The sequence below is a fragment of the Aquila chrysaetos genome, chromosome Z (genome assembly GCF_900496995.4).
Source record: "Aquila chrysaetos chrysaetos chromosome Z, bAquChr1.4, whole genome shotgun sequence".
In the NCBI taxonomy this organism is placed as follows: domain Eukaryota; kingdom Metazoa; phylum Chordata; class Aves; order Accipitriformes; family Accipitridae; genus Aquila; species Aquila chrysaetos.
In genome coordinates, this window is record NC_044030.1 from 59,766,831 (window position 1) to 59,791,663 (window position 24,833).

General features: G+C 42.2%; 1 protein-coding gene across 11 annotated transcripts in view; it reads left to right on the forward strand.

Annotated features, from left to right (window-relative positions):
• ARHGEF28 (Rho guanine nucleotide exchange factor 28) overlaps positions 1-24,833 on the forward strand; it is a 128,426-nt gene that overhangs the window by 86,271 nt on the left and 17,322 nt on the right. For 9 of the 11 annotated variants that reach the window (XM_030004557.1, XM_030004555.2, XM_030004552.1 and 6 more), the window contains 20 exons: positions 1,149-1,281; positions 1,661-1,716; positions 3,244-3,295; positions 3,674-3,818; positions 3,924-4,045; positions 4,341-4,481; positions 4,953-5,203; positions 6,115-6,237; positions 6,634-6,751; positions 7,600-7,854; positions 8,813-8,889; positions 9,602-9,780; positions 10,459-10,553; positions 11,382-11,564; positions 14,219-14,350; positions 15,080-15,159; positions 18,716-18,754; positions 18,844-18,891; positions 20,706-21,185; positions 24,178-24,478. In XM_030004557.1, the coding sequence (XP_029860417.1) occupies positions 1,149-1,281; positions 1,661-1,716; positions 3,244-3,295; positions 3,674-3,818; positions 3,924-4,045; positions 4,341-4,481; positions 4,953-5,203; positions 6,115-6,237; positions 6,634-6,751; positions 7,600-7,854; positions 8,813-8,889; positions 9,602-9,780; positions 10,459-10,553; positions 11,382-11,564; positions 14,219-14,350; positions 15,080-15,159; positions 18,716-18,754; positions 18,844-18,891; positions 20,706-21,185; positions 24,178-24,478 (3,010 nt within the window). Of the gene's footprint in view, positions 1-1,148; positions 1,282-1,660; positions 1,717-3,243; positions 3,296-3,673; positions 3,819-3,923; positions 4,046-4,340; positions 4,482-4,952; positions 5,204-6,114; positions 6,238-6,633; positions 6,752-7,599; positions 7,855-8,812; positions 8,890-9,601; positions 9,781-10,458; positions 10,554-11,381; positions 11,565-14,218; positions 14,351-15,079; positions 15,160-15,548; positions 17,402-18,715; positions 18,755-18,843; positions 18,892-20,705; positions 21,186-24,177; positions 24,479-24,833 lie in introns of those variants that run through there. The other 2 variants (XM_030004558.1, XM_030004563.1) reach the window with 2 other exon arrangements.

Genomic DNA, 24,833 nt, shown 5'->3' on the forward strand with positions numbered 1-24,833 from the left:
CCCTTGCCATTTTTTTGGATGTTATTAATAGTCTCATTTGGTGATTCAGCCAAAGTTTAAATGTATGACTTGCCTTTAAGAAATAATCTTCTTTGTTAAATAAAATTAAGAGGTATGGGCCTGTTCTTGCAATTACTCTCAATAAGGAATTGAGTCTGTAACTTCTACATTGGCATGTAATCAGTTGAATTTGCCTTATTTGAAGTTAATGGGACTTCTTGCATGATTAAGCACCGCTTAGTGTTACTGAGGCCTGCACAGTCAAACATACATACTATGGAAGGTAGATTAGAACATTTGTGGTTTAATTTTGAAACATCTGAAATTTAGATTAACAGCATCAATTAGCAGCTTGAGAGATGGAATTGGACTACAGGATCTTTCCAGCTGCCTTTTCGGCAGTTTTGCAGGCTTTCTTCACAGTACTACGCACTCCTGTGCCCCAGGATATCCTGACGTACATGGATGTGAAGATGGTTGGCTGAGGCGGTATCTTCAAAAGTGGCAGAACTGGCTGTGAACATGTATGTCTGGTCCAGTAGCCATAGATTAGCCTGTGTCTGTGTGGTCTCCTAAAGAATAACTACCAGGGCTGCTTGGAGAAATGTATATTCACACCATCAGGAGTACTGTAAAAATAGGCAGAATTTATTAAATTCATTACACACGTTAAAAATAGGTTATTTCTAATGTCTTCTAAGATCTAAAGACAAGTCCAAAATTACAGAACTGCAGCTTTAACAGCAGAGGCACGAGTTTGCATGTATGCCTCAGGGAGATGTAGGCATTAATATTTGTGTGTGCAGCAAGTCAATAACACTTCTCAAATTTTATTTTTTGGCCCTTCCCTTTTTGCAGCTTTATAAATGTATTTCTGCCAGTCTTCCTTGATAATGCTTGCTGGCTTAGCTGCCAGTGAAAGCAATGCCTGCATCATTTTAGGACTTCAGCAATGTTGGATGCAATAATATAGTATACTGTTACAAGTCTTCCAGGACAGGCAATAAATGTTTTAGAATCATTTGCTCTTAAAAGGGAATGTTTTAGTGTTTTTAAGATTGAATCGCTTTATCTTCTTTTCTAATGTTGTGCCCCCCCCCCCCTTTTTTTTTTTTTCTTTTTTCTTGCCTCTGCTGTTGGGGATGAAGACAAAAAATAAAGATACCAAAGATAAAGAGAAACTGAACAGGCACAATTTTACAAATGGGACTTTCTCAGGAGTTATCCCATGTATGGCTTGTGAAAAGGCCCTCCTAGGAAAGGAGTCACTACAGTGCTCTTGTAAGTAGTTGCTGGCTTTCGCATGTGAACTTACAGTGCTCCGAATCCTGCTTTGAGATCCTGGTTCAGTGTTTTGTTTCAAAAAGAAACCTTGCCTAAATTTGGATGTACCTCCTTTATGTAATGAGCTGAGGTTGGCAAGGGAGAGGGAGGAAGGATGGCAGGTAACAGCATCAGAAGGGAGGACAGCCATCTCCTAGCCCCTAGCACATTAGACAAAAACTTCTTTCTAGCCGGGGGCTATAACATCAAAGCATCCTCACGGCTACTTTAGTAAGTGGACCTGAAGAAGGGAAAAAGGTGAAGCCTCAGAGTAACATTTTCTGCAGGCTGGGGACCCTGTTCGATGCCAGGCTTTGAAACGTGCCTTCTCTTTCAGACTGCAACATGATTGTGCATAAGAGCTGCAAGGAGTGTTCTCCTGTGTGCACCAAGGTAACCTCCTATACCGCACCGTTCTTACTAGAGCGTATCTGCTTTCTAAGGGGTCTGGAAACATCATGAAGGAAAAAAGAAAGTATACACAGCCTGTCCAGACCCAGTGTCTTTATGCAAAGGGCTGCGAGGGTGTCAAAATGTCTAATACGAGCAACAGAGGGAGCACTGTGCTTGAACAGTAATTTTTAGAAGAGGGTCAGAAATTAGTTTAAAGAGATATTTCTGGTTTTGAAGAGTTGCAAGCTCAAATTGTGAAATGGTGTGCCTGGAGGTATGCAAAAGTGATTAAAAAGAAAAGCTCCTCAAAACCACAGATAGCCCCTCGTGTAGAAGAGGGGATCCTGTATGTCTGGACTAATGGAAAGAAGAGATGGAAGGGACTTGGAGAGGGGACCTAGTCCATCTCCTCACCCTTAGGCAGCCTCACTTCTAGGTAACAGTTTGGGCAGATGTTTATCTGACCTGTTCTGGAAAATCTCTGGAGGAGGGGACTCCACAGGCTGCCTAGGCAGTCACTCCCAGTGTTCAGCTGCCACTGCAGACAGGGCAAAATCAGTGCTAGAGCTGATGGATACTCCTTTATTTTAAGTAGGAATACATGCATGATGAGGTTATCATTACAAAGACATAATTTTCAAAACCAGATGTGCAAGGCTTCTGCCCTCATGGAACAAAATGGGACTTGTAGAGAAGTGTGCCACAGTGATACAGGTCATTTTTGCAGTTAGTGGAGTGTGTCTTTCTGGTGTAGCTGGGTTTTGCATCAGGGTGGCTTGCAGGGAGAACATGTTTCCATACAGACTCTTCAGCATAAACAAGCCTTAAACTGCACATAAATCAGGTGTTTTTATTTATTTTGGTTATAGCTGTCACATCATAGACCTGCACAAATTTCTGGGCAACTTTAGGACATTAGGACAGCTGAACTGGCAGTTTTAATTACTGGGGCTAGTGGGTTATTTGTCAAGCGGAGACAAGAGCCGCCACCGCCCCCAACTTATCTCAACAAGAATGAGCAGCAGAAAATGTTCGCTGACCCACCTCACGTGAAATGCATGCCTAAGCATGGAAGGCTTTTACTACAGGTTTTGCAAAAGTTCGCTTTGGAAGGGGGGTCAATTCTGCCTCTGATACCCAGGCTTCCTCACGTAGTGCCCTGCCACAAATGCTTCAAGCTTATTTGAATATAAAGCCCTCAATGGGAACTCCTTTTCTTGCAGCCTCAACAGGCAATATTCATATAATGAAAGCAGAATGCTGTAGCTCAGTGACTCGGTTTAGAATAAACAGATTCGGTTTTGTGTTGTAGTACAAATGATATCATTTTACTTTGAATATTGTTATCTACCAATAACTAGTAACTTGGATTTATTAGTTATTGGTATAAATTAGGACCATAATTTAGGAGCACTTTCTTGAAGCCCTTTTTTGTGACGATATATGGAAGTGAGTTACTGACTTGACTGTTCAGTGTGTTATCAGCTATGATTTCATTGCAATTTCATAAAATTCTTCTTTTTTCAGAAATCCCAGGAGAGGTATCATAATAAAAACAAACCCCAAGCTGGTGTTACAAGTAAGTTAGGAGGTGTAAACCTAGCACTTCTAAGTTAAGCCTTGGTTAAAAATCACGGGACAGACAACATGAACTTTCCTGTATCATTTGTCGTTTCTAGTTTTTGTTTCAGTAAGAAAGTGTGTGTGTCTCTAATACAAGTAGGATTTTTTGAAGAAAATACTGTTGATTTAACTCATCTTCTACTAAAATGAGTGGGAGTTTTACTATGTTTTGTTTTCAGTGAGAATGAAAATCAAAAGTAGTCATTTCTGTCTCGTGCTTTTGAGTATGTCATTTACCATATGCACATACATTTGGGTCTGCTATGTTCAGGTTGCAGTGTTAGACATACTCCACATTGTTTGTCAAAATGTTGTGTTGTGCTTTGCCTCACAGATTCCCTGCCTGGAGACATTTCACAGATGGTGCTCTCCCCGGTGCATTCTTCCTCTGTGCCTGTCGGATTGTCTGCTGGAAGGAGGGAAGCCTCGCCACAGCCCCACTTCTTGTCCAAAAGTGTCCCTAGTGCCAGTTTTGAAAGGTAGACGGCAGCTGCCAGGGGACTATGCTAAATAGACCATTCAGCATTTCTAGGAAAATTGAAACCATTAAATAAATGTGGGATTTTTTTTTTTTTCTGCTGTAGAAGACCTACACTGTTTTCTGAACAAGACTCTGAGACTAGCACCTGGAGGCCCAAGTCACGGTCTGAAGAGATGTTACAAGCATTAGGGACCTTTTCTTCAATGGATTCTTTTATGATGGAAGGTGACAATTATTGCACAGATGTTGCATTTTATAACCTGTATTGGATAGTGCAAAATAGAAGAACTCCTTAGTTGATATAGGAAGCCACTTCATCTGCTAAACGAAGAGCACTTAATGATATTAGTATCTGGCAAGCTTCTCTGTTGTGAAGCCACTGCCAATGTTTGCAGAAGCCTTGTCTAAAGTTCATCTCTGTGATGTGTTCCCCTTACTATATAAATAGATTTGCATGTGCAAAGGTATTTCCCTTACTGTTCGTATGCCTGGTGTTAATGAGATACACATTTTGTCATAGATGATGTGGATTTGTCTCAGTGGACTGATCTCCGCACAGATGCACAAGAGTTTGAGGCAGAGTCCTGGAGTCTTGTTGTGGATCCAGTGTTCTGTAGCAAGCAAGAAAAGGATGTCATCAAGAGGCAGGATGTCATTTTTGGTCAGTATTTCAAAGCATCGTGTAGCTTTAAAAACAATTTGGTGTAGAAAATAGAGAGGGAACCTACATGTTTTATGTCCAGAAGAATGAATGCTTCAACTCAGAATAATAAGAAGGTTCAAAGAACATTTTTGTCACAAATTACAATGTGTCCTAGAGCTAAGGAAATGGTGAGTAGCGACTACCAGGACATGTCTGCCCTGTTCACAGAACGGTTGAGGTTGGAAGGGACCTCATCCAATCCCCAGCTCAAGCAGTTGCAACCCCAGCTTGTTCAGTGGGGTACAGTTGAGAGAACTGTGCCAGAACCAGACAAATTAAGTCTTCCTACTGACATAATCTATTAGGTTTGAGGCTCACACAGAAAATATGTTTATGACTGTATATTTGCATATTGCTGAAGTCTATCTTATAAGTTGTGCAAAATGTTCAGGTGATTACTATACTATGCTGTTTTCTTTTATACTGCAGAGCTGATGCAAACAGAAGTGCATCACATCCATACCCTGTTCATTATGTCTGAAATATTCAGGAAAGGGATGAAGGAAGAACTGCAGCTGGACCACAGCACAGTAGACAGAATATTCCCCTGCTTAGATGAGCTACTGGAGATGCACAGGCAATTCTTCTGCAGAATGAAGGAGAGACGGCAGGAATCATGTAAGGCAGGGAGCGAACGTAATTTTGTCATCAGCAGAATTGGAGACATCCTTGTGCAGCAGGTAGACGCATCAGCTCTTTTAATCCTTTATGTACTCAAGGTTCCCAAGTTAAACAATGTATTGATGTCAAAAACTTTTGTGGGCAAGAACAGGGCTATGGTTGCCTCATAAAATTCAAAGACTGTCCCCTCCAGATGGTTGCAGGGTGAAGTAGCAATGAGAGGAGATAATTTCTGACAGATAACTGTGATGAACTTGGGATGAACTTATACCTATATGGTACAGGTGATGAGGAAAGTGATGAACTTGGTCCTGCTCACAGTAGAAGGCCGCTGCCATCATGCCATGGACTGCAAAAAATGGAAGCAATGGATTCACTTTTTTAACAGCTGAGCAGAGGTGTGAAAAATTGCCTGATGATGGAAAAGAAACTACCTGTTCATTTCTTGTAGCAATCTGGCATGGTGCATCTCAAGTTGCTGCTCACTAGAGAAGGGGTGGTCACAGTGTGTTTATGGTGGTTGCAGAACAGTAACTGCTCGCTGGTCACACTTCAGTTCCTTGCAATCAGGAGAGTGTGGCTTTTCACCTTTGGTCAGTCAGTTTTCACTCCACTGAAATAAAGAAGCTGAACCGTTATCTTGTCTAGAAGCAGTGTGGAGATCAGACAAATGCAAATAAGTCTCAAAGGGATTGTGATTGCAAAGAGGTGAATTACAGTAATTGTTCTAGCTGTTATTGACAAGACTGTAGTGGAGGTTGCCTCTCTCCAGCCTACGTTCCTCTTCTTGCTCCTAAAAAACAGCTAGCCAGTTTTCATTCTGTAGTGACAGGCCCTGTTAGTGAAATTCAGAGAACTTGAGAAACAAGTAGCATAGAAGTTCTGTATTTGTACAAAATACATTAATTAAGTGTATACACTTTCCTGTTAGGCACAATGTTGAGCACAATTCACTTATTAATTTCTTCAGTTTTCAGAGGAAAATGCAACTAAAATGAAGAAAATATACGGAGAGTTTTGCAGCCATCAAAAAGAAGCTGTTAATCTCTTTAAAGAGTTGCAACAAAACAAGAAGTTCCAGAATTTTATTAAAGTAAGTTTAATAAAAAGTTGGATCGTGATCACTATTGACAAAATACTCAGGAAAAAGATACGTAGCTTTTACTTAGATTAGGATTGAAATTATATTCAGTAACTCGCTTTTAATAGCTAATAAAAATGGCAAAGTTTTTTCCTCCTTAACCAGTGAGCTGATAAATTACATTTTTCTTTCAAAATTTAGAAAGCTTTGGCATCCAGTATGTATTACACACACGTTCCTGTTATAGTACACCTCATCCCTCAGGGCAGCAACTGTTCTTGGGGCTGGTTCAGATAACCCAGCATTTTGTTTTAGCTTATTCTAGTGCATTTAGATCATATTTCTTATTAGTCAACTGGTGGTTTAATACGCATTTACTACTTAAGGTATATATTTGTATCTGTGCAGCTAAGAAATAGTAACCTGTTGGCGCGACGCCGAGGAATCCCTGAGTGCATTTTGCTCGTCACCCAGCGAATCACCAAATACCCTGTTCTGGTTGAAAGGATATTGCAATACTCAAAAGGTGAATAAAAGCTAAAGTGTTGCTTCATATCTGGAATTCTAGCGCGTTTCTAACCTAAGGAATATGCATTGCTACAGTATAACAAAAGATGAAATTCACTGCTCTGTGGAGAACCAGGGCAACGTAAATATCTAATGTTCAGGCAAACATCACCTAAACAGGGTGTCTGGTGTATGTAGTCTTTGTCAAGGCTGGGCTGCGAAGGTTTCCAATATTCCAGCCGGGTGAGCCACGGAAGTCCAGAAGAGCATACTTGTTTTAGGAAAAGATCTTGACTAGAGGATGTGAACTAATTCAGGCATGCATCTGCACCTTCTTTGAAATTAATTCTGGAGTCTTGTAAATAGGGCTAGGCAAACATTTCATAAGTTACTCTCCAGTTTTTCAAACAAAGCTTGAATGACCTCTGGAATTTCATAGAGCATTTAGAAATACTAATAACTTACAGATACTGCCCCCAAATGGGCAATAAATGAGCGTTATAGAAAGTTCCATATCCAAATGCAAACACTTTGTGCTTGCAATCCTGCTTCAAGGTTGTTTTTTTTTACTTAGCCAGAAGAGTAATATACTATATGATTTACTTAGCCAGTTAAATTTTTAAGTGCTAACAGCTCATAAATATGTCAGAAACTATTCCATGTGTTGTTCTAATGAATAAATCTGAGGTACATGTCATCTTTTAATAGGCAAGTAAAATAAAAGTAGATGCCTCTTAACTTAAAATGACGTATTTATCAATTTAAGCTTTGCATCATGTTGATTGTTCCCAGAAAGTAAGGAATGATATCTTCTCCTGAATATGCTGACTACTATCATGTTGGGTTTTTTTTGTTTGTTTTATACAGAAGGAACAGAAGAACATAAAGACCTGTGCAAAGCCCTTCGTCTAATTAAGGACATGATTGCAGCAGTAGATTTGAAAGTGAATGAATATGAGAAAAAGCAAAAGCTGTTGGAAATTCTCAGTAGAACTGAAAACAAAACATATACAAAGCTGAAAAATGGCCATGTCTTTAGGAAGCAAGACTTGATGAGGAAAGAGAGGATGATACTTCATGAAGGTTTAGTGTACTGGAAGACAGCGACTGGTCGTTTCAAAGGTATTCCATCTGAGCAGTAAAGTCCTTTAACTCTTTATTTGCTAGTAACATATGAAGATTGGTTGCTTTAAGAATGAAAATACTTTATTATGCTGTTTTGCAAACATTAATTTCTGAGGTAATGGTATTGAGAATATGCCACTAACTGCTGGAAGAGTTGATCCAGAAGCTGCCATGGCTTGTGGGTAATCCACTGTAGGAAGACAAGTTCACATACAAAGCTGTCAGCTGCATTTCTTCTTCCAGTTCCCTCCTTTTAGTTCATCGATTTGCAGTTTCATCCCATAACATAGAGTCTTGACTTACACATTTATATTGTTTACAGTGCTGGCCATTGAAAATAATGCATGAAAAATCACATGCTATTCTTCAGTGGTACTAGGACATCCACAGTGTAAAAGAAAATCTGAAGCCACATTTGGCTGGAGCCTCATTTTTACGTGCAAGCCCAGAATTTGATTTTTGGTGTTAATCACATGTAGGGGTTGGGTTTTTTTGGAGCTTACTAATATTTGCTGTAAAACTTTATAAAGCTATATGTTCATCGTTATTCCAGAAATACTTTTACCAGTGTAATAGTGTGCTGTATATGTTACAGCATAGGCAAAATAAAATTTATGTGGGATGGTCTTTACCAGGTTGCCTGTGAGTGGCTTGGGGAAGCTGTACTGACATTAGAGTGAGGATTTCTTCTTTCCCTGGGCCAGTGCTCCAGCATGGTGCTGCAGGAGGGTAGATGGCAGAAAGTGTGGTCGTTCCTGGGAGATGCAAAGTGATGACGTGCAGTTGCTTCATGCAAACCGTAGGCTAATCCAGATATTTCCTGTTTAGTTTACTGTAGGATTCTGTGGGATATTTATTGATCAAGGCTTCTCTCCTTTTAAAGATAAAAGAGGAAATTAACTATAATTGTAATAACTTTAATTAAAAAACATTATTTTCCTTTTCTCACTTTAAGAGACATTAGCTCTGCTTCTAACTGATGTACTACTGTTCTTACAAGAAAAAGATCAAAAATACATCTTTGCAGCTGTTGTAAGTATATTACCAGATGTTTGAATATACACATTGGATTTTTATTTGTATATTTCTTGAAAATTAGGTTCTTTTCTAGGTTATTCCCACATAATGTTTTTTTTTTTTTTCCCTGAACTCCTGGTAGTGTATTCAGAAAAGTAATATGCCAGTATATGGAAAATTAAGTTTATTTTCAAGATTAAGTAATTTTTTTAGGAAGACGGATGAAAATAACAGAATGCTATTTTTAGTGTCAAACCTCATCTGATTATGAAGGCGGGAAGTAGAGCAGGCTCTTTCAATTATCTAAAATAAATCTTAACTTCTGGTTCTGTAAAACAAAACAGAAGAATAATTTTAACTCCAAATGTAGTAGTAAACACACATAATATGCATGAAAGGTCATGGAGAGAAGTTCCCAAACTATATAAATATAAACATTATATGAATACTGTGCTTCAGTATCATTGAGCCTCTGGTATTTACTTTTTAGCACATACCCAGTGCTTTACTTGTTCATAAATACTATAATGTATTTTTAAAAATAGTTTAAAAAGATGTCCAAATACTCAAAACTTGCAGCCTCTTACACCTGGTGAGAACATACGTAGTCTTACTATACCAGGACTAGAATTAGTCCAATTCATTGGAAAATCGTGCTCTGCTGAAAGTGTGATGTTTTGTAAGAGAGTCATTTATTATTTGCGTGTGCTGTGACTGTTTCCCCCAGGACCAGAAGCCTTCCGTTATCTCCCTTCAGAGGCTTATAGTAAGAGAAGTGGCTAACGAAGAAAGGGGTATGTTCCTGATCAGCGCTTCATCTGCAGGGCCTGAGATGTATGAGGTTCATACCAACTCCAAAGAGGAACGTAACAACTGGATGAGGCATATTCAAGATGCAGTGGAAAGGTAGAGGAAAAGGCTTTTGGTTTTCATCCTGGCAGTCCAAAGCAGATGGGAGGTTGGTTGGATATCTGTGGCAGCGTACTGTCTGTTCTGCATTGCGCTGAATACATCCTGTGAGGTTGGGTTTTCCTCTGAGCTCAGGATTCACAGACCCCAAAACCTCACCATCACTTCAGCCAAACTTCCCGTGTTACTTCTGGTTTCCCACTGAATCAGCAGACCCTTCCCACTCCCCATTCAGTGCCCTTACCAGCCATTGTAAGTTTCCCTCACCTTTGCTTTTGGCACTGGATGCTTTCCAGAGTGCTGCAGGTGTCCATACAACCATTTTGGGGAAATCCCCGATCATGCCTGTTATCTTCGTGTCAGCTCCTTATGAATGGCAGGGAAAACATTGCTCCTTATGGGGCCCAAACTTATGCTTAGCACAGCAAACCTGTATGAGGGCCAACCACCCATTTGCTGCACGATGCAGCCTTGCCAGAATTAAAAGGAGTTCTTCAGTCTGGTTTATGTCCAGTTACTGCTTTCTAAAGAAGCAGACAAATGGCATGCTTCTGGATTGTAGCAAAAGTTGATGCTAATGTTGTGTTCTGTTTATTATGAATGCAACACTGTATTGAAGATGAATATATGATGTGCAGATTTTGCTTTATTCACCTTTGTCTTTCATCTTTGAAGTTGTCCAGAGGAAGAAGAAGAAGGAAAAATGAGTGAATCTGATGAGGACAGACGTATTGCTGAGGCGAAAGCATCCAGAATTCAGAAATGTCAAGGTGTGGTACCTTTCCTGGCACTCAGAGCTCCTGCCTCCTGAGTTCAGGATGAATGAATCATGCGCCCATACTGGCTGGTGCTTTCAGAGTGGCTCAATAGGCAGAGTCACAGCAGAGAAACCTGGGGTGATCTGATGGTATAATGTGAGTTTATTGAAAGAGAACCTTTTTTTCCGAAACATTTTATACTTTTGCTACATTACCGTGAGTAAAAAAGAAGAAGAAAAATGAATGCTTTCAGAATAAACACTGAATTTCCCAGATTAGCATCAGGGGCAGGTAGTTCCACGTTTGTGGAAATACCTCAAATCTTCAGTAATTGTGTGGCTTTGCGCTTGTTTATGGCATTTCATCCTTTGCTGCTGTTATTTTTATCTGAAAATGTAGCTGATAGGGATAAATTCTGCTTCCTTGGTTCCTCTACACCTAAATTCCACATCTTTATACTTCTGCAAGGAGAGAAATTCCAGCAATGTCCTTCCTGTTGAGACCCACAGGGAAGGGCACCCTCTGCTGAGAGTAGGTGTTCTTCTTTGACGTTGAGGCACTGAATCAGCACATCTTTTGGTTGTCTGAGCCAAGTGCTTTTCCAGCATTGATCACTGTGAGTGCAACACCTCATCAGGGCACTGGCCTGACTCTCTGCCAGGGTCTCTGCCCGCTTTCTTTAGGACAGACTATGGGATGAATTTGGTTCCTGACCACTTAAAAAAGGCCTAGCTCGAGCTAGCAATGTCTGTGTGGCGTAAGGATTAGAAGGTTGAATGGAGAACATGCTTTGCCTGTAGGATAAAAAATATTAATGCAGTGTTCAATTTTTGTTGACAGAATTACTGAGTAACCAGGACCAGCAGATCTGTAGTTATTTGGAAGAGAAGTTGCATATCTATGCAGAACTGGGAGATATGAGTGGGTTTGAGGATGTTCATGTAGAACCTCACCTCCTTGTCAAACCTGATTCTGGAGAAACTCCACAGGCTGCTTCACTGCTGGCAGCAGCACTCAAAGAAGGTGAGTTTGCATGGGAAGAGTGGACTGGTGGCCCTTCACATGGGCAGATAATTCAAGGTAACAAAGTACAGCTGTGTTTGTTGCCATGTGCTGCTGTTCTGTCAAGTCTCAAGAACTGGCAGTGTCAAAACTTGGCAAAGGGCATTGAAGAGAAGTCTCTCAAGTTTATGCTTGTCAGATGCACGAGATGGTACCTGCCAGACTGTGAGATAAGGGCTATGTTTAGTGCATAACATCATATGTAAGCAGGCAGGGACATGGTGTTAGGTTGCACCTAAGGATTGTTTCCTTAGCTGTCCTCCCTGCAGTACAGCCCTGTGAAGCAGATCACAGGATGCAGTACGATACTGCATCTGGTCCCAGACCTTCACCTACCTTGGTTGATTTGATGATGGATCAAAATCATGTAAGGTCATATACAGACCAAACTGTAGATCATCCTGGCAGATCTGCCCAGAAACACCTGCCAGAATTGCTGTAGGAGCTGTGTTTTTTCTGCATACTATCTAACAGAGAGGTGATAGCCTTGTGCTACCTACAGTGCTGTCCTCCAAAGGAAGGAGGGGAATGGTATTTGTGGATACCTCACCTGGTTGGAAGTTCAGCTAAACTCAGCTGGAAAGAGTCCTGGTAAACAGCTATATCCAGCATGGGCTGTATGCTTTTTGAGAAGGACTACAAGATTTTAGCATCACCTAAATTGAGAACTGTGGGCTAATAACCACATTTCAACTGATAAAAGTAGCGAAGGTTGGTCTCCATCATCATTATGAAGTCACAGAGCATTTTATTGATAAAATTGATAAAACTTGGGTAGGGAATATGTCAGTGATGCAATAGTAAATGTCATTTTAGCTAAAATGGCAGCCTATACTTACACACCTTATTCTGCACACTTTTAATTTTAACTTTCTCTCATGCTAATGTTGATGATGTCTTGAATTTCAGGACTCTTCAGCACACTGTAAGGAATTTACAATTGCTTACACTGTAGGCCATTTCTGGGGATCATTTTCCAGAACAGAAAAATAAGTCCCTAAGCTAATAGCAGACTCTATAGGAATAAAGCATTGCTCACAGTGGAGAAGGATAGAATTAGGGAGTGCTTAAGCAAATTGGCTATACACAAATCCATGAGATGAGATGGGATAAATCCAAGGCTGCTCAGGGACCCTCATTGTGAGGCTGCTTTCTATCATCTTTGAAAGATCACAGTGATCAGGAGAGGTTCTTGATGACTTGAAGAAGGCAAGCATCACACTCCTCTTCAAGAAAGAATATATAGGGAACTACAAAATAGTCAGGCTCACTGCCATCTCTGAGATGGTGATAGAGCAAATCGTCCTGGAAGCCATTTCCAAGAACATGAAGGACAAGAAGGTGACTGGGAACAGCCAACATGGATTCATCAAGGGCTGGTGTTGGTGTCTGACCAACCTGATGGGTTTTATGATGAGAGGAGAGCATGTTGTTTACCTTGACATCTGCAAGGCCTTCAATGCTGTCTGCGCTGGCTGTAGCATCCTTACAGCTGAATTGGTGAGATGCAGACTGCATAACTGGGCAGAAAATTGGCTGGACTGCTGGGCTGAAACGATTGTAATCAGTGATATGATGTCCACCTGACAACATGTTATTAGGGGATTCCCGTAGGGATGGATCCTGAGACAACTACTGTTCAACATATTTATTAATGAAGTTAACCAAGGGATTGAGTACACTCTTAGCAAATTCATGGCTGTCAGCAAATGAAGTGGAGTGATCAATGTGCTGGAGAGACCTCTACAAATTGGGAAAATGGGCTAAGAGAAACCTCTAGAAGTTCAACAAAGACAAGTGCAAAGTCCTGCATCTGGGATGGAGTAATCCCATGTTTTGGTACAGGCTGGACACTGACTAGATAGAAAATATCTTTGCAGAAGTGAACCTGGGAGTCCTACTCAACAGCAGGTTGACCATGAGGCAGCAATGTGCCCTTGTGGCAAAGAAGGCCAACTACCTCCCAGGCTGCTGCATTAGGAGTAGAGTTGCCAGCAGGTTGAGGGAGGTGATCCTTCCTCTACTCACCCCTGCTGAGTCCTATATGGAGTGATGTGACCAGTGCTGGGCTCCCCTGGACAAGAGAGACATTGACAAACTGGAGCAAATCCAGCGAAGGGCACCAAGGTGACTAGGGGGCTGTCACCTTGGCCAAGGTGACATCTGAGGAGAGGCTGAGATAGTTGGTCTGTTCAGCCTTGAGAGAAGAAGGCTTCGTGGGATCTCATTCCTGCCTAATAGGAGGATCCAGAGAAGACAGATTTTTTTGCAGAGGCACATGGTGATAGGATGAGAGAGAGGCAAGAGGCACAAGTTGGAACACTGGCAATTCCAGTTAAATGAAAGGAAAAATTATATACCGTGAGGGTGGTCAAAAACCAGAACAGGTTGTCCAGAGAGGCTGTGAAGTCTCCATCTCTGGAGATGTTAAAAGCTTGTCTGTGCAAAGCTCTGAACAACCCAATTTCGTTCGACCAGCTTTGAGCAGGGCATTGGACTAGATGACCTCTGAAAGTCCCCTCCAACCTAAATTATTCTATGATTCTGTGTCATTGATCTATGCATTAAGGAGCTATTTAAGGGGCCTCTGTAATTCTGCATGTTTTCCTCTCTAGTTGAAAGTCTCCATGTTGCTGTAATGACATCACAAGTGAGTGAAACAGACAGATCACCAGAGGAAAGTATTGAGGAATTAAGTGTGAAGCACAGATGTAGTGCCAATGAAATCTTGGAATCTGTTCCTGGTGGTGAGTAAAATTTGATGCTTTTACATATTCAGAGTGCTAAAATAATTGATACTGGATTGGTTTTTTTGGAAATCTTTCTCAGTCTATTCCAGAATCAATAGAAGATAATGTAATAAAAGTTGTCTTTGGGCAAATGCTCAGATAGTGTAAATTGTCATATAACTTCATTGAAGTAAATGGATAGTTTGCCTCCACTGCACCTTTTCTGTAGCACATGCCTGCATTCAGCAATATTGAGTCAGATTTGCATATCTCCATACACTTTCTCATCATTGAGGCTTAGCTCCACAGCAAGTCTGTATTGCAGTATGGGCCATTTCCCAAGTCAGCCGATTTTTGTCAGAAGGCCTGGAAACCAGGATTGACATCCCAATAATTTCAGCTGTAAAAGGTAGCATGGATTTCTTGCAAAAAAAAATGCAAATAAAGTCCTGTAAAAACTATTGCTGCAGAGCATTTTTAGTGATATGGCTATATTTCAAATTTGTGTAAGTGAAACACGACTAATTTTTAAGGTAGGAAAACTTGATTGTTCCACCTGTGCCATCCTGGCTTCCAAATTTGTTTTTCCCCAGCCTAGAATCCATTATGTAACTCCAAATTGTGTAAATCTCCATTTTCAGCATCCTGTGAGTAGCCGTAAAAAAGCGTGCCCTTTGTTTCTCTAGTCAGAATATGCTTTGATACCTTTCTCTTGCATTTTATTGGGGCTTTATTTGTTAAATGCAGAAATAACAGAAGTTGAAGAATCATGTGAAGTTGATCTCAGTGTTGAAAAGGAAATGGCAGATGCCAATCTAGAGGATAAGGTATTGTAACCAGTTTTTCTTCCTGTGTTGCACATAGCACTCTGGGAACTGGGAATGTAAATTCTGTCCAAATTTTTATGGGGTAGCTAAAGACACTTCCAAAACACAAAGCGCAGGATAGGCACATTTCACCCAAATCCAGATGATTCAATTTAGTAGAGGTCACTGCAATTAATAATGAATTTTTAAAAAGCAATCATAAACAATCCAAATGCAGAACGATTTTTCTGCCAGGCTTACAGATCGGTGGGTTGTCATAAAAGCCACAGTGTTTTCGTACCACTTGTATGGGCCACTTAAGTGCCTGGTTCTCTGCTGTCATCATTCAATACATACATCTCTATGGAGCTGACAATAGTATTCCCTCTACTCCCTCCTCCTATTCACAGGATGATGAAAGTCTCCTGCAATGACTGAGACCTCAGCTAATGCAAGAAAGACTTATGCATTGGAAGAACTTCGTCCTGAGAACAAGCACATAAAATAGGATGGATTGTCTTACACCAGCTTGCTTCAGAATTTTGAATTAAAACAAAATGGAGCAATTAGTGAATAGAAGAGAAACTGCCCATTTTTCAAAGTCCTATAACTCATAAGCTACTCTGGGGAAAAAGCAGAATCAAAAGTCAGTTCTGGGCAAAATTAGGAATGGCAAATTTCATGTAGCAGCAAAGTGTTAGAGTAAGAGCAGTATGAATTACCGTGTGGAAATAAAGTGAACTGTAATTGTGGAGTCCTTAGGTGGAGAAACAGGACCACAAAAGGAATAAAGGGGAGAGGCAAGAATAGAAGATACGTGACTTGAAATGGAAAGCAAAGTTTGCTAGAAAAGGAGATACTTAGCATACTGTCTTTGCATCAGATCTGAAAGAGGGCTTGTGTGCCTGAAACCTTGGGGCTTTTTTTTCTAGCTATTTCTGGAAGACTCCTGCTAATACACTAATCTGCCTATAACCTTGCCTCATGTTCAGCTTTAGGTGATCTTACCAGACTGCTGTGTTAGAAGGGATTAGGTAGAAGAGTGTGTGTGGAAAAAATGGGATGAAAACGAAAGTCCAAGTGAGGGAGCACAGAAGCTAGGTGAGGGGAAATCAAATAACCTAATAGAGTATAGAGGGGCTCAAATCTAGCCCATTAAAAGTTCCGGTAGCTCCACATAAAAACATTTCCATTGGGGTTATAGGAAGATAGAGCGAGGCTTTTCTCAGAGGTGCACACCAAAACGATGAGCATCCAAGTTTACAGGTTGCAGCAAGGGAAATTCTGACTGTATGTAAGGAAAAAAAACTAATCACCATGAGGGGGATCAACCAGGAGCAGGTTGTCCAGAGAGATTGTGGGGTCTCCATCCTTGGAGGTTTCCCACATTTGACTGGAGAAGGCCCTGAGCACTTTGAAGCTAGCCCTAATTTGGGCTGCAGGTGGGCTAGAGGCATCTGCAGCAAACTCCTCCACCCTAAGTTACTCTTCTGGTCTGGCCTGCTGTTTGGGCAAGACTCATGGCACATCTTACCACGTCAGAATTAGACTTACCAGGAGGTGGCAGAACGAGCAAACAAAACCGGCGAGGCAAGGGCTTTCAAGGGCAGAGGATGTTCTGCCCGCCTTCGGTCGCCGGGTGTGCATTCCTGGGGTGGTGGGGTGGCAGCACCGGGCTCAGGCCAGCTAGCCTGGGAAACCGAGAGCCGGACAGCCGGAGCAAAAGCCCCCAGCTCGGGGCTTAGACGCTGACCAAGCATCAGAAGGAAGAGTGTTGCCTGTGCAACACGTGGCGTCTCAAGCAGGCAGCTGTGAGAGGTGGTCTCCATCTCGTCCCCCCTGCTCCTGCCTCGTAATTGCATCTCCGGGGGATTGTCTGAGGCGCTGTGCACGCAGCCTGCCCTGGGATCTGACCGTCCTCATCTCCGCTGCTGCTCATCACTCTGAACCAAGGTGCTAGGGAAGAGTGGCAGGGAGGTGGTGGTGGCCTGCAGCACAGGTTAAACTGCTGAATATATTTGCTTCGGACCTAGCTGGACTTACAGGGCTTGTGCTGAAGCTGTAGCGGTGCAGCTGCAATGCTGCTGTCACCCTGGCTAGCTCGACTAAACCTGCCTTGGGCTCATCCCCCAGCGCTCAAGTGGTGCTGCAGTGAGGAGACCACAGGCGCTTGGGGCGGCCACTTGCTACCCCTTGGCCATGCCACAGCCAGCTAAGCCTTCAATCCCCCTGTACAACTCCTTTATTAAATTAAAAAGGGCTTCAAAACCTGAAAGAAACCCCATTCTTGTTCAGCATGCAGGCTCTCCTCTTCCTCACCCTGCCAGCATCTCCTTCTCTCTCAGCCCTGCTCTTTCTCCTTGCCCACTGCTCATCTTGGCTGCCTAGCAAAGGGAAAGTGGAGCTCCCTTGTGTTAGTCCTTGTGTTGCACTGAGGCATCCGTGCAAGGTCTTCTGCTTCTCACAGCAGAGCCGAGCAGTTATGTGGCTCTTGGGTGCAGTGAGAAGCGGAGGAGGCGGTGAGGACGTGGAGAGGGAATGGAGGGAAATACCAAACAGAGATAACGAGAGAGAGAGAGAAGTGGAAGAAATGCTGCAGCCGGTGCTCCCTTTCCCCCTAGCTTGTCTGTGTTGAGCCGTGTTTCGGGGCCTGGCCTTTTTAGTCTTCATTTTCAGTTATTGCAGCTAAATGGAGCAGCTGCTTTGCTCTCTGTGGTGGAAAGTGAGACTCAGTAGAGAACTTAGGAAAATCGGAGAGAGAGAGAGCAAATACTCCCCAAACCCTCCTCTGCTCCTCTGAAAAAAAAAAAAAAAAAAGAAAAATCATACTGGAAGTCTTTTCAGTGTAGCCTCAGAAGGGATTGTATTTTATTTCTCCACCATTTCACCTTATCTTTCTCAGAGGAGCTGTTCTTCATGCTGAAGGGATTACGGGTGGCTTCACCCCATAAATTTAGAAAGCTTCTTAGGAAAATGGAGCAGGGTGGAAAGTGTGAAGGGGCTGAGCCTTGCTGCAGTGGACAATAGTATCCACGCTGGTGCACTTTGCAGAGTATAGGGGGCACGCAGCCTTTGCTCAGCACCTCACAGCACATATAAGGCATTCACTGTAACCCACTGACGTGACTTCTGCTAGCTTCTTGCTACATTAATGTCACTGTTTTTGAAGAGTCTTGTACTGTTTCATCCTACTATAAGTGATCTAAACCCACTGTGCTGTATACACAGAAGTTTGATTGCTGTATTTCAAAACTGTCAAGTAAACAAAGAATGAATGGAAATGTCTTTTCTTGTGTAGCATTAGTCATGAGAGGATTAAAATTGTGGATGAAATATTTTTATTTTTACAGTTGTGCTTAGAATCTCTAGTGATTTCCACGGAAACGCCAGTGTTGATGAACTATTAGTCTTCGTAGGTTATTGCTTGTTTTTTCACATACCCACAAAAAGGTTTGACTCAGCACTGCATATATGAGTGATATGAATGTCTCCGCTAGTTTAAAAAAAAATAAATTACCTAGATGATATAATTCTAAAGTTAAAACCTACTTTTTAAAGCAACATGTGTTTATTTTAGGGAGGAAGTATGAGTTTCCCAGGATCTACAGGGACAGAGGTGAGTTTATTTAAACCCCAGACAGAATGTAGTAACTATTTAGTTAACAGTGGTCAAACCTTTGAAAATCCTTCTCTTTTATTTTCTAGATTGTACAAACAATCCAGAACTTAACCCGTCTCTTGTACAGCATACAGGTGACTACTCCTCTGCTAACTTTGTAGAGTAATTAGTCTTAATAATTTACTTCCTAACGTTTGTTTTCATCTTGCCCTACTTTTAGACATCATGTCAGTGGATACTTATCTCTACCGACTGTTGCATAAGTTGTCATATAATATATTTTTATTCTACATCAGTGGTAGGTTTCTTTTAAGAACTGAATAATGCTTGCTTGCTTGGAGATCAATTCCCCCCCCCCCCCCCCCCCCCCCCCCCAAATTCTAGGGGGAAAGTAAAATGATGGCTTTAACAGAACTGATGTAATTTCATGTACAGATTTCTAAAATTATAGTTCAAAATATTGAAAAATTTTAGTATTTTGTTTAGAAAATTCTCCTGGCTATTAGTAAACGGTGCGTCTGCCACTTACATAGCAAACTCAACTCAATTTAGATATTTCAATCTCAATTAATTATTGCGTATGTTCTGTAGAGCCTTACTCTGAAGTTTTTGCCTCTTCCATGCTAACTTTGAATGTTTTAACTTATTTTTTCTTATTTAGGTGCAGTTTTATAGTTTTATTTTCAAATATTTCATTTGAGTATGTTTAATTTTTAGACTCTCTTGACATTAGCATATTTCGTAATAATCCTGGAAACCTTGGGCTTAGAAGTTAAGTGGATTGAAACAATGCAAAAGCAAAATAAAAAGCTTGTAATTCAGGCAAAATTTTTGAAAAATTGAAAAACAAATAGCTTAACACCAGAGGGGCAGTAAAGTAAGGCTTGGGATCGTGCCTTAATCATTCAGACCATGAATTGGCTGTATAGGTGCAGAGAAACAAGCAGGGGATCCTGTCCTTGCCCTGTTTAGAAATCACTGGAACTGACCCAATACTGGAGGAAGAGCCAAGAAAAGTGGGGACTGCACATTGCAGAAAGTTAAAAACTCTTTCTGGGGTGGACAGCATGGGGTAACAGGGCTGTGGGAATTCTCTGGGAATGTCTGCTGAAGTAGATTCCCGTGCCAGCTCTTGAAGATAGGCTGAGCAATAAGTGCCTCAGCAGATCTAGGGCTTTCTTGCTTTTCTTTCTTCTTAATCCCAGCTATTTATTTTTGTGTTATTGGAGGATGTCACAATCTTTAATGCAAACAATGTCACAACATCCTTGTGAAGGACGGAATATAGTGCGCTCAGTTGTAAAATAAACTACTGAAACATCAAAACTGAAATCATTACTATACTGCAGATTTCTGCCAGCACAGGTATCTTGGTCAGGTGCATGTAGCAGTATGGTCCTGGTGACATGGCTCTGTTGGCAGGTGCCTGTAGGACTGATATTAGTAGGACTGCACTGTTGCCAGTTAGCAAGGAGAGCCTTAGGGTTGGAGTGAGTTGTGCTGGAAACAGTACAGTTTTATCTGTATAAGCCACGTCTGTGTTAGGAATACTTTGTTGAGTGTAGCATTCCCAGTACCTTAATGCCCTCTTTAACATGAAAAATAATTTTTCCTCTGTGTCTTAACATCCTCTGACAGAACAGGACCCCAGCTGTAACTGAAGTGCATATGCACAGCTGTAACGTAAACATATATAATAATGCTAAGTGTAAACCAGAAGCTGTGTTAAAAGTGTTTGAAATGGTTGAGTGCTTTTAGAAACATGTCTTGGTAAAGGCATGAACACAGCATTTTCTCTACTTCCATGAGGAATAACCTCCTCAAAAGCATTTAGTGCTGATATTATGTGAGGTTGAAGTATTTGCGTACAATGCTTCTATGTAAAAATACAGAAATGGATTAATGCTAATATTTCAGCATTTGTGTCTGATTTTGTTGTGGTGTCTAGGCAGCACTAGCTATCCAGGACAGCCACAGAGAGCTCCGTAGGTTGCTCCTGCAAGAGAATGAGAAGACTGGTCGGGGCCATGGTTCTCGGCTAAACCTCCTTCTGGAACAAGAAAAATGCCAGAATCTGGAAAAACAAAGGGTGGAGCTGGCCAACATACACAAGCTGAAGCAGCAGTTTCAGCAAGAGCAGCAGCGGTGGCTACGTGAATGTGACCAGCGGCAGCGGGAGCAGGAGGCAAGGGAGGGCCAGCTGGGGCAGCGGGATAGGGAGTGCGGGTGCCAGGAGGAGCTGCTGGAAAGGAGCCGACAGGGACTGGCGCTGCAGCTGCAGGAGTACCAGCAGAGCTTGGAGAGGCTCCAGGAGGGCCAGAAAATGGTGGAGAGAGAAAGAGACAGTGTGAAAATGCAGAAGAAGCTGCTCTGGCACTGGAAGCACGGTCAACAAAGTAGCCTGTTGTCATCCACAGGGAGCTATGAGGTGTGTGGTTCCCCACCATAATTATATCCCCGACTGCAGACCTAGAGAGACCTTCCTTGATGAACAGACTAGTACATCTGGGTTTTGTTGGTTGGCAACGTAATGAGTGAGCATGTGGGAAGCTGAGGCTCAGGCATATCCAAGGGCTTTGTTTGAACCTCATGAAGTTTAACCAGGGGAAGTGCAAAGTCCTGCCCCTAGGAAGGAACAACCCCATGCATCAGTATATGCTGGGGGCCACCCAGCTGGAAAGCAGCTTTGCGGAAAAGGACCTGTGGGTCCTGGTGGACACCATAAGCCAACAATGTGCCCTGGCCACAAAGAAGGCTAATGGTCTCCTGGGCTTCATTAGGCAAAGTGTTGCTAGTAGGTCAAGGGAGGTGATCCTTCCCCTCTACTCTGGCCACACCTGGAGTGCTGTGTCCAGTTCTGGCTCCCCAGTACAAGAGACACATAGAGCTACGGGGTGTGGGGGGTGGAGAGGGTTGAGCGGAGCGAGGCAGAGGTGGGTGTCCACTGAAGGGCCACAAAAATGTTTGAGGGACTGGGGCATCTCTCCTATGAGGAGAGGCTGAGACTGTTCAGCCTGGAGAAGAAAAGGCTCGTGGGGGTCTTATTAACGTATGTAAATACCTAAATGGAGGGAGTAAAAAGGATGGAGCCAGGCTCTTTCCAGTGGTGCCCAGTGACAGGCCCAGAGGCAATGGGCACAAACTGAAACGCAGGAGGTTCCCTCTGAACATCAGGAAACACTTTTTTTCCTGTGAGCATGACCGAGCAGGAGCAGGTTACCCAGGGAGGTTGTGGAGTGTCTATTGTTGGAGATATTCAAAAGCCATCTGGACGTGGTCCTGGGCAACTTGCTGTGGGTGGCCCTGCTTGAGCAGAGGGGTTGGATCAGATGACCTCCAGAGGTCCCTTCTAGTCTCAACCATTCTGTGATTTTAAGCTGGGTGCCCTACAGAAGCCAAACTCAGATGGATGGGTATTAAATTGAAGAGATGGAAATTGTGAGAATCTGTGTTATATTCTGCTTTGCTGCTGTGTTTGCGAGATACATTGTGTGTCCTGCCTCTTGTAGGAAGGCTAAATTATTGTAATGCTTGACACATAGAAAGCTTTTAGTGAAGTCTTTGGCTGCTGTCCTTGTTCCTGGACAACAGCACTGTCTTCAGTGAGAAAAAGTGGCTGCTCCAGGGGTGAGAAGCTCCAGGCTCCTGTGAACCCCACGTGTCAGGCCTTCCCCTGAAAGGAGCAGCTCCTTAGGGGAAGAGGTTGGTGTGTGACTCCATCGCTGACAGTATAATTCCTTGGAGATGGTCATTATTAGGGGATGCAATTTAAAGTGGCTCTGAAGCTGCTTAAGCATTTAATACTAAAAATGATTAAGTTTTTGTTGAGGGTGAAGGATAGAGGCTGACTCTGAACTCAACTGTCTGGTGCTCACCTGCCAGTTGGGACCTGGCTTCTAGTGCCTGCCTCGGTGAGTATGGTCTTGATTTCCATTACTGTTCTCTAAAGCACCTGAAAATCAAAACATTTTTGCCTGGCTTTTGCATATATTGAAAGCTCACTGACCCAAACAGCTTTTTTTTCCGCTCAGGTTTTCGTTTTCACAGGAAAATCTGTAGAGCCTTTCTTTAGGCCATCACCTCCCTAGTTTTTCAGCTGGCAACTGACCCATAACAGGCAGTGACCATTCGGTGTCTAAGCCTGTGCCTGCATGAGGGGGTGAAGGATTGGCCTCTGACCTCCCCCTTTTCATCTGGCTTTTGTGAACACTGTGTGAACATGACTTATCCATATATGCTTGCCCAGCCCAAACAAGGAAGACACTTCTTACTAGTATAGCTTGCAGTACAATTTTGACTTGTTTTGCATTGCTTAAGAAGTGGATGGTAAAACCAAAACTGAACTTGCCTGTCAGTTTTAATGGATGGGACTTCTGAAGTCTTTTGAGGAGAGGAAGTTGAAGAATGATAGCCTGATGCAGGGATGGCTGGAATTGCACAGGCGGCGAGGCAAAATAATGAAATGCTGAGTGTCAAAGAGTAGTAGTTCTTAATCTAATATTTCATGTGTAAGACTACTTGTATTTTTATTTCAAGTAAACTGCATGGCTTTGGATGCATTCCAGGCCTTGGGATCATCTTTGTCCTGCGTTTTCCACTACCGTAATCCCTGCAGCAGCAGGGCTGGCTGGGTGGTTGCCAGTCAGCCAGTATTCCCAGCCCAGTGTTTTCACCATTACACTGAACCTAGCTTGTTTTGGATGACCAAACATTGCAGTAACTCACACTGCTACTGCTGCTTTTTTTGTGAGCTCAGCCTTGATAAACACCTTCAGGCAGAGAGTCTTTGCAGGAGTTGCATTTTCAGCCCCTGGGAGCCACGGTGGCTTGCTGAATGCTGTTTGCCATCCCCAATTTGACTGCTGCAGTCCTGTTCTCTATGATTACCTGTCTACGTGAGGTACAGTGTTATTTTTGGATTGCAGTGTACATAGATTTATATATGTGAAGTGGCACCTCATTGAGCCATGGGGCAAAATATTAACCCCCGAAAAGGAGTCAGCAATGCTCAGTGCATCCCAGGTAGTAACCCTTTGTTATTTGCTATTTTGCAATTATTAATGAGTTTTCCTGTGTTTTGAGGGGAGCTAAGGCAAAATGTACTAGTTTATAACTGTTTATTCCTGAAAGCACATCCAATTTAACATGTTCTGAGGTTAACTTCTGGGAAATGAGGTGACTGTTTGCTATGAATCCCCATTCTGTCTGGCAGTTAATTTTATGTATCCTGGTATAAGGATTCTTCAGGACGATGCTCGTAGTCATATGGTTTAGCTCTAGGTGGTCCTGTAAGGAGCAGGGAGTTGGACTTCATGATTCTTATGGGTCTCTTTCAACTTGAGATATTCTGTGATTCTGTGGTTGTGGTGCTGGACAAAAGTGAAAATGCTGTTCTCTGGGTTTTTTCCCCCCTTCTGCAGATAATGGGACATAATCAATTGGACAGCTTACATGGCAAGAATACATTCTACTTAAATGAAGCTGTTGTGTATGTGTCTCTAAGCAGTCTCAACAGATCAGATTCTTCTCTCGTTTATGAGGATGGTGTGTATGGGCTGAACATCTCAAATTCTGATAGAGCAAGGACTAGTGAAAATCAGGTGGACCTCAAAGTGGACACTTCTTGTCAGCCAGCATTAACCAGTGCACTGTGGAAATCCACTGGTCCTTACCAGCAGATGTCTTTTTCCAGCAAAACCAACAAGGATGCCTTTAATAATGGTAATTAACACTTTATTTAATTAACAAGTAGTATGGGCTGTTTGGCACCTCTCAGAATGAATAGTCCCAGGAATGAAGATGGTGGAAGCAATAGATTTTGCTAAAACAATTGCATGCCACTTTGCAAGCTTGCTGAGGGTAGGTGAGAAAATGAGGAGAACAGAAATACAGAAAACTTTAAAAAGGCCAGAAAAATCCTGTTTGTGTTTGTATACCAGTACTCAGAATGTTGTTCCCTCCAAATCCTTTCCCAATGCTTTTTTACTTGGGTTTGTTTTTTTTGCGAGCTGAAGTCACTCTTACTGTTTTGAGTGCATTTTATTGGCTGTTTTAGAACATACGTGCATTACTTGAT